Below are 12719 nucleotides of genomic sequence, written 5' to 3' on the forward strand. Positions count from 1 at the left end.
CCAGTGGTCTAATAATGACTCTTCCTCCAACTGGGAACTGGGCAAGTCAGGAGTCAAACAAGGAACCTGCAACTTTCTATTTCGTACCACTTGCCGCTGTACAGCTTAGAAGCAGAACCGGAGCAGAATGGAACTCTTCACTGAGCCAACTTAGAGAGAAATCTACCTTCCCTTGACAACTCCGCTCACTTTGGGCCACATCATTTTTACTGTGACACAAAGTAAGTGTTTAAGTAGCAAAGTCAGATCCTGAAATGTGAATATCTAGCTATAAAGATTGAATGATGCTGGGATACTATACTGACAATCTCCTGCTGATAATTCAAGGTTTTTTTTTCAGGAATATAGGAAATAGAAGGAGTAGGCCATTCAACCCCTCCTGCACTTAAAATATTTGAATTATCCAATAATTTGAATGAAGCAATGTGAATACCAGAGCAAAGGGAGAACTAGATGCTAAAAAATTAAACTGTCAGGTTAAACAACTTTGAATGGAATAGACTGTAACTTGGGAAGGAGAACTTTTTCAAGGAACTGTGCATCCTCACTTAGCAGCAACTCCCGTGTTATATACCTGAGTGATAACTTAATGTACTTATTAGACTGGGACGTACTGGAGCCATGATTGTAATTTTTCCTGTTGTCTGCCTCTATGTATACACGACACGTACTTCCAGTTAAACTATACATGTATAGACTTGAAGTTGAAAAGAGACGCTGTCACCAAAACAAATCACTGACCCAATTTCCCTGACATACTGCCACAAATCTAATTATGTTGTCTCAAAGGCAGCTTGTTACTAACACAGTAAACTTAAGAGCAATTACAACAAACTTCCAAACACCAACCCCACCACTGGATATTTCTGGGACACCAGCAAAATACTGCAGGGTATACAACCAGATACGGCTGATTTATGCAAGATACCCCGCTGTGCCAGCAAGCAGAAATGGATGGGTTCCAGGACAATCAACCCATCAGCTGATTGTCACCTCATGAATAGAAAGAATCAGGATGGAAATAAGTTCAAATTAAAACTGATCTAATCTGTTGCAAAAATGTCAAATTCATATCAATAGGCCACAAAAAGGAACATAACAAATCTCCACAGGATCAATGTTGCTTGGGAATAGAAGAAATGTAAAAATGTAAATGCAACAAGGAAGTGTACAAAGATCTAAAAATGTAAACATGAACCAATTGAGTTTATGGCCGGAATTTTACTGCGGGCGGACGGGAGCTGGCCTCCGACGTAAAAGTTGGTGGCCAACCCGCTTCCAACTCGCCTGGGATCCGTTCTGTATTTTACGGGTCCCCAGGCTTTAATTATTCCGAGGCGGGACTTCCACCAACAAGAGGGAGGAAGTCCCGCCTCATTGAGCTGCTGACCAATCAGCAGGCTGGCAGCTCTTAGTCCCAGCAGCTTTTCCCGGCTCCAGGTGCCCGCTTGCCAGGCGTAAATCCGCGTGGAGGCGGCGAAGGCCATTAAGCGGTCACTGAAACGAAGCCTTGAATTATGTATGTCTATTTTGAATTTTAGTTCAAATCTGCTGAAGTGCTTTCAAGTTAATGATGTGCCAAATTGATGCTCATAGGAAGAAGATACGTAACATTTCCTTTCCTCCCACTCTGTTGAATCTTGTGGCCTTGGTCTTGAATTGGGAGGGAAGTTTATCTAGGTTATGTATGAAGGGAATATGGCATAATCACAAATTCTTAGCATGGGACAGAGTTTAGAGGCTGGAAATAGCCCTGTGAAATATTCAAGTTCTGAACACTTTTCAGAGTGTTTCTTTTATACGCCACTCTATGCTATATTTACTCTAATCTCTATTTATTTTGACATTAGCTTTTTCTACATAGTATGCATTTAGTTTTCACCATAATCTTAAATGCATCCATTGTTGCTTATTGTTTTCCTTTCCCTCAATATTCTTTCCCTCATGCCCCACTCCATTCACTACTTAATGTATTGACACTTGCTAACTTGAAATCTAAAACATTTCTTGATCTTGACTATATCACAGAACATTGCAGTTGCACTAAATAGAGAAGATTTTTTTTAATGTGGAATTAATAATCATCATTAAAATGAAACAGACAAAAATTAGCCTACACAAAATTGATATTAATCCATTCATTTATTTTTCATTTTTATGCCTTTGGTTATATATTAAAACCCAGTCAACTCCCACAGTCTGCTTTCTATTTCTGCTTCAATTTATGATCAATTTGCAAATATCATTCATGCTGTGTAAATATATCATGAACATTAAGAAGCTGATAAGGTATTGTACGTTGAATTTCAATTATACCTCATTTAATACAATTTCAGTTTGGTTCATAATATTTAAGGCTCATGAATTTATAAATACAAATATTTGATTGAGCTTTACTTTGAATACTTGTAAAACAGAATTAATGGACTTGTATAATAACCAATACTAGTGTTTATATTGTGTCTTATCACACTAAAACATCTCTTAGTTTGTTTGTGGGCAAACATAACAGTCACTCTTTCTGTATTCGAAATCTCTCAGTGGCAATGAGACGACTGGACAGTTAATTCATGTTTTGTGGTATTGACTGGAGGGAGAAAATGTTAGTGAGGACACTGGTCTTCAATCGTTTTCAATCTCTGTTCTTCAATAGTGTCATCGGGCTTTAATGCTCACCTGAGCCAGCAAAACACGCAGATTTGTTTAATGTCTCATTGAAAGGAAAGCACCACCAAAAATTCAGCATTCCCTTAGAATTGGAGCATCAGACTATATTGTTCTTTTATTCTGGGCTCAAACTGACAATCTTGTGACTCAGTGGTCATGAAATCTTCCCAGCTGAGCTGTTGCTTTTCACATCTTTTGCCTACTGTTAGTAATTCCACACAGAAACGTTCAAATTATGTGACTGAAAACTTATGGGCTGCATTTTATTCTTGCGACAGAGGTCCTGGTGGAGGGCCGGAAGGCGAGGGGAGGAGATTCCACCATGGCTTTCCATCGGACCCCCAAAGCCATTCCAAGGTGGCAGGCAATTAACTGCCTGGCGTCGGGGATGCCGTCCCTTTTAAGGGGCGAGCACCTGCCTCCAAGATCTGCCAGCCAATCGGAAGGCCAGCAGTCTGCAGTACCGGCAGTGCCACTAGGAGCAGCGGCCACTGCCAGTACTGCAAGAGGCCCTGCAGCACCGAAGACGATGACCCTGGGAGAGGTGAGTGGGTTGGGGTCACTGGTGCCATCCAGGCAGGCCCCGGCGAGGGGAGGTGGATTGCCCCTGGATTGCCCCCAAGGGAGGGACCCCACCTCGCTAGGAGGCTGCCAGGTTTTACTTGGCAGCATCTCCCGGGAGTGGCAGGCCCCTCCGCCTCCCTCAAGATTGAGGTGGAAGTGGGAAGAGGCCCTTAAGTGACCATTAATTCGCCACTTAAGGGCCTCAATTGACCTGGGGCAGGAAGGTCATACCCGGCCATCCCCTCCCCAGACAAAATGACAGGGGGCCTGGGCAATGTCAGGAATGGCACCCCCTGCCATTTTGCTTGGCTCCCCGCCTCCGTGTCTGCCTCCAAGAAGTTTATTCTGCCCTATGTCTGTTGATAGAGACAGAAATACCAAGATACAACTGAAAATAAACAGAGTACATCCAACAGAGCTCCAGATGGGCTGTACCTTAACACCTTCAAGGTTAATTGGATATGTACACCAGGTAGGTGCCTGGTTTCTCAGGGTTGGGGAAGAGCCATCCACACCTTTCTTATTTTTTAATAAAAATTTAACACTGCTGCCCGTTTAAAAATTAACAGTAATTCTAAGGGCTTAAAGCCCTTTAAAAATGGCGGTGGCACCGGAGGTCGCCCCTACATGTCATCGGGGGCGGCTGCTCTGCCCTCACTATTTAAATGAGCCCCTGCGTGAAATATAGCGGGGGCTCCTCGGCAGCCCTTCCATGTCGGATGGCAGCCGAGTTGAAAGATTCAGCACCATAATTCAGTTAGTTTTAAAATAATTATGGAAAAGGACAGAGACAGAACAGGAGTTAGAGTTCTCAATTGGGGCAAGGCCAATTTTACTAAACAGAGGAGTGATTTAGCGAAGGTGGACAGGAAACAGCTACTTGAAGGTAAATCAGTGTCAGAACAGTGGGAGACATTCAAAGGGGAGATTCAAGGGGTTCAGAGTAAACATGTTCCCACAAAGAAAAAGGGTGAGACGGCCAAATTTAGAGTCCCATGGATGTCCAGGAGTTTACAGGTTAAGATAAGGCAGAAAAGGAAAGCTTATGTCCGATACCGAGATCTCAATACTACAGAAAGCCGAGAGGAGTATAGAAAGTGGAGGGGTGAAATCAAAAAAGAAATTAGGAAAGCAAAGAGAGGACATGAAAGAATATTGGCAAGCAAAATCAAGGTGAACCCAAAGATGTTTTATCAATACATTAAGAGTGAGAGGATAACAAAGGAGAGAGTAGGGCCCATAAAAGACCAAAAAGGTAACCTATGTGTAGGGGCGGAAGATGTTGGTATGGTTCTTAATGAATACTTTGTGTCTGTCTTCACAAAAAAGGGGGACGATGCAGATATTGTAGTTAAGGAGGAAGAGTGTGAAATATTGGATGTGATAAACACAGGGAGAGAGGACGTATTAATGGGATTAGCATTAGAAACTTGATAAATCACCAGGGCCAGATGAAATGTATCGAGGCTGTTAAAATAAGCAAGAGAGGAAATAGTAGAAGGTCTGACCATCATTTTCCAGTCCTTACTGGATACAGGTGTGGTGCTGGAGGACAGGAGAGCTGCTAAACTGAGAACTGTACCTCAGTTTAAAAAGGGAGCGAGGGATAGACCGAATAATTACAGGCCAGTCAGCCTAACCTCAGTAGTGGGCAAATTATTGGAATCTATTCTGAGAGACAGGATAAACTGTCACTTAGAAAGGGACAGATTAATCAAGGATAGTCAGTATGGATTTGTTAAGGGAAGATCTTGTTTGACCAACTTGATCAACTTTTTTGATGAAGTAACAAGCAAGATAGATGAGGGTAGTGCAGTTGATGTGGTCTACATGGATTTTAGCAAGGCTTTTGATAAGGTCCCACATAGCAGACTGGTTAAAAAAATAAAATCATATGGGATCCAGGAAAATGCAGCAAGGTGGATACAAAATTGGCTCAGTGGCAGGAAACAAAGGGTAATTGTTGACGGGTGTTTTTGCGACTGGAGGGCTGTTTCGAGGGGCTCAGTACTGGGTCCCCTGCTTTTTGTGGTATATATTAACGATTTGGATGTAAATGCAGGGGGCATATAGGAGGTTTGCAGATGACACAAAGATTGGCCGTGTGGTAGATAGCGAGAAGGATAGCTGTCGGCTGCAGGAAGATATTGATGGTCTGGTCAGATGGGCAGAAAAGTAGCAAATTGAATTCAACCAGAAGAAGTGTGAGGTGATGCATCTGGGGAGGTTAAACAAGGCACAGGAATACACGATTAATGGGAAAATACTGAGAAGTGTAGAGGAAGTGAAGGACCTTGGAGTAAATGTCCACAGATCCCTAAAGGTAGCAGGACAGGTCGAAAAGGTGGTAAAGAAGGCATATGGAATCCTCTCCTTTATTAGCAAAGGTATAGCATATAAGAGCAGGGCGGTTATGCTGGAACTGGTTAGGCCACAACTTGAGTACTGTGTGCAGTTCTGATTACCTCATTCCAGAAAGGATGTAATTGCACTGGAGAGGGTACAGAGGAGATTTACGAGGATGTTGCCAGGACTGAAAAAAATGCAGCTATGAGGAAAGATTGGATAGGCTAGGGATGTTCTCCTTGGAACAGAGAAGGCTGAGGGGAGGTCTGATTGAAATGTACAAAATGTTGAGGGGCCTGGATACAGTGGAGGTGAAGGGCCGATTCACCTTAGCAGAGGGGTCAGTGACAAGGGGCAGAGATTTAAAGTGATTGGTAAAAAGATTAGAGGGGAGATGAGAAAAAACTTTTTCACCCAGAGGGTGGTGATGGTCTAGAACTCACTGCCTGAAAGGGTAGTTGAGGCAGAAACCCTCAACTCATTCAAAAGGAGTCTGGATATGCACCTCAAGTGCCATAATCTGCAGGGCTACAGACCAAATGCTGGAAGGTGGAATTAGAATAGGTGGATCATTTTTCGGCCAGCACAGACACGATGGGCCAAGTGGCCTCTTTCCGTGCCTTAAACGTTCTATGATTCTAAGATTTGAAATATTTTAGAGGAAATTTAAAGTTCAACTAAAACGTATTCAAGTAGCAAACGACAGAAAAAATCCCTGAAGATATGACTGGGTGCAGGGCCTCATACAGATAGTAGAAGTGGAGTAGACCGCTCAAGGTCCTATTTTCATAGGAAGGCAATTTCCCAAATAATTGTTCCACCTCTGTACTCAACCATGAGAAACAGACCATTAAAACCTCATCTAGCCCAGGCACTCGTGTCCGGGCACAACACCATAATATTTTTATTTCACTTTAAACAAATTCCATAACCAACTTACCACTAAGTCAAGAAAATTTATGTAGTGCTGAAGTTCAGGCTGGGCTTCGCAGAACTGTCGAAAAAGTAGTCTTCCAATTGGCTGCTTCTCACAGAGGCTGGAATAGTCTCTCTCTACAGTTAAAAAAGGGGAGAACAAACAATAAGTACTTGATATAACTTACTTAATGTCGTTTTCACTAATGCTTAAATCTGATCAATTCTAAGTGACAGTAACAATGAATTTTCAAAGTAGAAAGATAGTGAATTATGCAATTATTGCACATTCTTATTCTGTGTGAAAAGATGATGCTACAAACATTTAGAAATAACCTGATGCACTGAAAGCACATCAGCTGAAAAGGATTTGAAAATTAATTCTCCAGGTTGAAAATATTTTGTATAGTGGAGTTTTGTTGATTTCGTTTTGCTTTCTGTATGTTTTTTCATGATACTTAACAAGCAAATTGTGAATAGCACAGTGACATACTATTTTGTTCAACATTTTGCATGAGTTAACTTAGGCTCAACAAAAGTATCCAGGCTATAGCATGAAATTCATCTTAATTTAGAAGCTTATAGAAAGTTAATCAGCTGTTAACAATGTAGAAGTTTTTGTCTAAGTGACTCGGTACAAAGCCTGACAATGGTTTGCACCCATACTGCCCTGTACAGTGAGCCCCATAATTTCAGCTGTACATTTTTCATTGAGGAGGCCACAAGTGGTGTCTGATCATTTCCCAACGTAAAGGAAGGTTAACTATAAAACTGAGACTGTGAATTATCCCAATTAACTTTTGTAACCAATTAGAAAGTACTATGGGCCTGGAAGCAGACCACCTTCACAGTCAAAAAAAGATTTTTTTTTTAGATGGTGGGAGTCTGGGAAATGTTTGCATTCAAAGAGACCTGGGTGTCCTTGTACATGAATCACAAAGTTGTCATGCATTTACAGCAAGCAATTAGGTAGGCAAAGTATGTTAACTTTTGTTACAATGGAATTGGAGTCTAAGAATAAAGAAGTTTCACTACAATTATATAGGGCATTGATGAGGCCATCCTGGAATACTGTGTGTAGTTTTGGTCTCCTTACCTAAGGAAGGACATACTTGCCCTAGAGTGAGTGCAACAAGGTTCACTAGACTGGTTCCTGGTCTGACGGGATTGTCCTATAAGGAGACTAGGCCTACATTCACTAGATTTTAGAAGAATAAGAGATGATCTAATTGAAACATGTAAAATTCCTAAGGGGCTTAACAGGATAGATGCTGAGAAAATATTTCCACTAGCTGGGGAATCTAGAACACAGGGGTCACAATGTCAGAATAAGGGGTTTGCCATTTAGGGATGAGATAAGGAGAAATTTCTTCACTCAAAGGGTTGTGAATCCTTGGAATTCTCTACTCCAGAGTGCTGTAGATGCTCAGTCAGTGAGTATATTCAAGAAAGTGATAGATTTTTTGGTACTAAGGGAATTAAGGAATCTGCAGTTAGTGCGGGAAGATGGAGTTCGAGTAGATCAACCAAGATCTTGTTGAATGGCGGAGCAGACTGAAAGGATTAAATGGCCTACTCCAGTTCCTATTTCTTATGTCCTTATGTCTCCCATGGAGAAACCCAAATAGGCACAATGTGTTTCAGCACATTTCACTTTTTTGATTTTTATTATTCAGATAGGACTGCACTTGTATATTTAAGAATTGACACATTTTGTTCCCTATCATAGCTTTCACCATCTACAAGGTTATGGATGACCAGCTCGATGGGCTGTATGAGCAACTTGAAAACGGAATGGTTAATTATCAAAGTTTCTAAATAAAACATAAACTGAGCTGACAGATTTGAGCATTAAATAGGCTCGGAACTCAGCCATGTGATTGTATGGTTGTGAAATTTGCACCTTTACTGTTTTTCTCAAACAAAGCATCTGCTAGGCCATCCCATACAGTGTTCCTTTTCAAATTTCACAAGAATATTTGGCTGTTTGAAGTATGTCTGATGGTAAAACATCTTGATGACTTTTTTATATATATATGGGATGCAGATGTAGTTGGCAAGGCCAGCATCTATTGCACATCGCTAATTGTCCTTGAGAAGGTGGTGATGAACTGCCTTCTTGAACCGCTGCAGTTCATGTGGGTTAGGTACACCCACAGTGCTGTTAGGAAGGGAGTTCCAGGATTTCGACTCAGCGACAATGAAGGAATGGTGACATATTTTCAAGTCAGGATGGTGTGTGACTCAGAGGGAAACTTGCAGGTGGTGGTGTTCCCATGCATTCGCTGCCCATGTCCTTCTAAGTAATAGAGGTCACGGGTTTGGAAGGTGCTGCTTAAGGAGCCTTGGTGAGTTGCTGCAGTGCATCTTGTAGATAGTACACACTGCTGCCACTGTACGCTGGTGGCGGAGGGAATGAATGTTTAAGGTGGTGGATGGGGTGCTGATCAAGTGGGCTGCTTTGTCTTGGATGGTGTCGAGCTTCTTGCATGTTGTTGGAGTTGCACTCATCCAGGCGTGGAGAGTATTCCATCACATTCCTGACTTGTACCTTGTGGACAGGCTTTGGGAAGTCAGGGGGAGAGTTACTCTCCGCAGAATTCCCAGCCTCTGACCTGCTCTTGTAGCCACAGTGTGGCTGGTCGAGATAAGTTTTTGAGTAATAGTGACCGCCACCCCCCCGCCCCCAGGATGTTGCACAAATCCCTCCCATACTCGTCTCCTGCTGAGTCAGTATGCACATTTTAAAAAGAAATGATGCTAAAACGTCAAATGAACAACTCAACTCAATGAGGTCTGAAGCTGAAATTTTAATAATCCACTTGTTCAATGCAGTGAAGTCATTAATAGGCAAGTACCGATCAAATTAATATGATCAACACGCAAATTAGCACTAGTACATGTAATGCATAGCTTTCCAGGACTACCTGCTCAGTGAAGAGTTAAGTAGCTGGCGGTTTAGACAGAAGGCTTTGCCAGCTGCTTCAGCAAATATCGGCAATTGTATCTTGTTTATTACATTGTACAATGATGAATATTCTATTTTGAATATTCAATATAGTTATGCCTAACCTATAACCTACAGAAACAAATGGAACTGGTGACCAATAAAGAACAAATACGGTAACAGCTAGGAAGGACACAATTTCTGACCATATTCCATCATCTTACACACAGAGAATCCCAGGTTAATTTCCATTATCGTGATTGCAGAAACATGTGTTTCATTGCTGTATAAAATCCAGAGAATTGACTGCACTGCTTTGCCATATGATCTGCTCAGTTTAGAGAACCAGAGGTATTTTTGCTACATAGGAATGGCTACTGGGGAGTAGAAGCTGTCTTTCCATGTAGCTTTCTTATACCCAAGATGCAACATCATTTAACCACGTTGCGTAGATACTCCTGGCCAAAATATAGCTGGCTGCACTTCAAAGTCGAAGATATCTCTATTACTGAAGCTACTGGGCTGGATTTTAAGTTTGTGACACACTGGGAATGGGGTTCCAGTAGTACACAGAAAAACCGGGAATAAGTGCAGCGCATCCTTTAGTGGTTTTTTAACCCAAACACTGTATTCACATATCATCTCTGGGTTTTCCAATCAATTAGCATGAGCGGGTGTGATAAACCGATTTCCAGTATTTAAGGGGACAGTCAAAACATGCAATTTGATGTAGTTTGCAGTAGAGGTGTGCAAAGGAAACCCGACGCGAGCCCGAATTCCGGACCCGGAAGTCTGACCGACCCCAACCCGACACATGTCGTTGGGACCGGTCGGGGTCGGATCGGGTGGCAGGCCTTTACTTCAGTACATGGGTAAAGGCCTGCTCCCTGACCTGACCCCGACGGGATCTGACGGCATGTGTCGGGTTCGGGTTCAGGTCAGGTCGGGATTCCGGGTCCAGCATTCGGACTTGGGTCGGGTTTCCTTTGCACACCTCTAGTTTGCAGTTGGAGCACAACAGAAGGACTTAGTAGAACGGAGGTCAGACGTTCAAAGGCTATGCCTCGTTTTAGTGACGCCTCACTGAATGTGTTGCTGGGGGCTGTAAGGGCCTGCAGGGAGTTACTCTTCTCTACTGGCGGGAGGAAGAAGCCTGCAGGTGAAACAAAGATGACACGGCTGGAAGTTGCCCACGAGGTCAGTAGCAGGAATGTGGTGCCATGTTCGTGGATTCCATGATGAAACTGGCTTAATGACCAAAGCAGGGTAGGACTGGTGAGTACAGTGGCACATTCAACTGCATCCTGACGTGCACATCACCCTCCCCCTCACTTTGTCTTCCTAAGCCTACTCCAGCACATCATTCCTCATATCAACTCACCTTGCAAGTACATCCATCCCCATCTGTCTCTGCACTTCCTCACGATTCCATCTGTCCATCCTGTTAAATTGTATATCAATTCTGTTTAATTATATACAGGTGGAGGGCATTAACTGGGATTTCTCTTGAGCAGATATAAAGAGACACTTATTGAAACTGTGGTGTGGTTGAGTTAGGAGGTGTATGCTTGTAATGTTTCACTCCGTAAATAAATATTAGACTGAGTAAAGATTGGCTCCAGTACTATCCTTCACCAACTGACTTCCTGGAATCTTTTGTTAACTCTTTTGTGGGATGTGGGCATTGCTGACTAGGCCAGCATTTGTTCCCCATCCTAATTGCCTTTGACAACCGAGTGGCTTGCTTGGCCATGGCAGAGGGCAGTTAAGAGTCAACCACATTGTTGTGGGTCTGGAGTCACATGTAGGCCAGACCAGGTATGGACAGCAGATTTCCTTCCCCAAAAGGACATTAGTGAACCAGATGGGTTTTTACAACAATCAACAACGGTTTCATGGTCACCATTAGCCTAGCTTTTCAATTCCAGATTTATTAATTGAATTCAAATTTCACCATCTGCCATGGTGGGATTCGAACCCATATCCCCAGAGCATTAGCCTGGGCTCTGGATTACTAGTCCAGTGACATTACCACTATGCCACCACCTCCCTAACACATATATAACAGATCCACCACCAATACCTATTCTCATCCTTATGCAATCCTTCATCGTCACCCTCAACGAACGCTCCCCGTCCATCCGTTCAACATATGCCATTACTCTCCCTGATAGGTCATTTCTTTCCCTCCTTTCAGGAGAAAAGTGCACAGAACAAGGGAGAGGCAGAGAACTGGATGTGGCCCTCCAGCCTTCTCTTTACTGACAACTGCAAAGGAGGCAGCGCTGGACATCATTGCTGTCTCACTATGCTTGGCCATCAGAGATGGGGGCCTCCCAGATACCTGGTGACAGAATTAAATATCAGGCAGCCACATGGCATACAATGCTCACATTGATTTGATGTCACCAACAAGTGAAATATGATCATATTCTTAATGATCACTGAAAATATTGTCATCTTGAAAGTTTTAATTTATTGTCTTCATCACCCGCAGGGCCTTCAGGTATCTTGTAGGAGATGATCCCGGAGGATGAAGATGACTCCTCAAAGAAGGTCACTCCCTCTGTTGATGAATTGTCACGGGGCTCATGGAGACCAGCACCAGCTCAGGTACTCTCACATTGGTGGGACCGATAAGGTAGATATTTGGATTTGTACCTGGTGACTCACACATCACAAATGACCAAAAGCAGATGGTGGGGACAGGGACAGGGACAGGACTGGTGAGTTCGCCTCAGAGGCTGCAGGACGCTACAAGCTCTGCTCAACTGGATGCAGATGCTGTGCCTCAGGGGCCGTCAATGAACAGGATACTTCTGGAGCAGCAGCAAATAATGTGCAATGCACTTGCAGGCGTGCTAGCCACACGGTGTGTGTTTGCAGAGAGATTGTAGGAATCTGTCTCAAGTATGTTGCCACAAGCCTTTCCAATGATGTCTTTGTCCAGAGAATGAGTGGCCACTTGCACAGAACATCAAACGTGACAAGCACACAACTGTATGTGGGACTTCACCAATGGATTGCACACTATGAAACTTTAAATCTTATATATTGCTCATTGCTAGTAGGTAAGTTTGGGTAGGTCAAGAGAGGGATGATAGTGGAAGTGGAGACTCCGCTCAAAGCTAGTCCATTTCTCACCCACTGCCCCGCTTCAGTCAGTATGCCATATTATGCCTCGTGTCCCAAGGTTAAGTCTTCCCCTGCTTAGCTATAGGTAGAGTTGTCTTCTACGGAGTCCTCATGGGCTCCAAAACCTAGAGGATGTTGGCCAAGA

General features: G+C 43.1%; 1 protein-coding gene across 2 annotated transcripts in view; it reads right to left on the bottom strand.

Moving 5' to 3' along the window:
• LOC137380678 (G protein-coupled receptor kinase 5-like) overlaps positions 1-12719 on the bottom strand; it is a 281511-nt gene that overhangs the window by 128676 nt on the left and 140116 nt on the right. For both annotated transcript variants that reach the window (XM_068052902.1, XM_068052900.1), the window contains one exon: positions 6518-6630. In XM_068052902.1, the coding sequence (XP_067909003.1) occupies positions 6518-6630 (113 nt within the window). The remainder of the gene's footprint in view (positions 1-6517; positions 6631-12719) is intronic.

This window comes from Heterodontus francisci, chromosome 20 (assembly GCF_036365525.1).
Source record: "Heterodontus francisci isolate sHetFra1 chromosome 20, sHetFra1.hap1, whole genome shotgun sequence".
In the NCBI taxonomy this organism is placed as follows: domain Eukaryota; kingdom Metazoa; phylum Chordata; class Chondrichthyes; order Heterodontiformes; family Heterodontidae; genus Heterodontus; species Heterodontus francisci.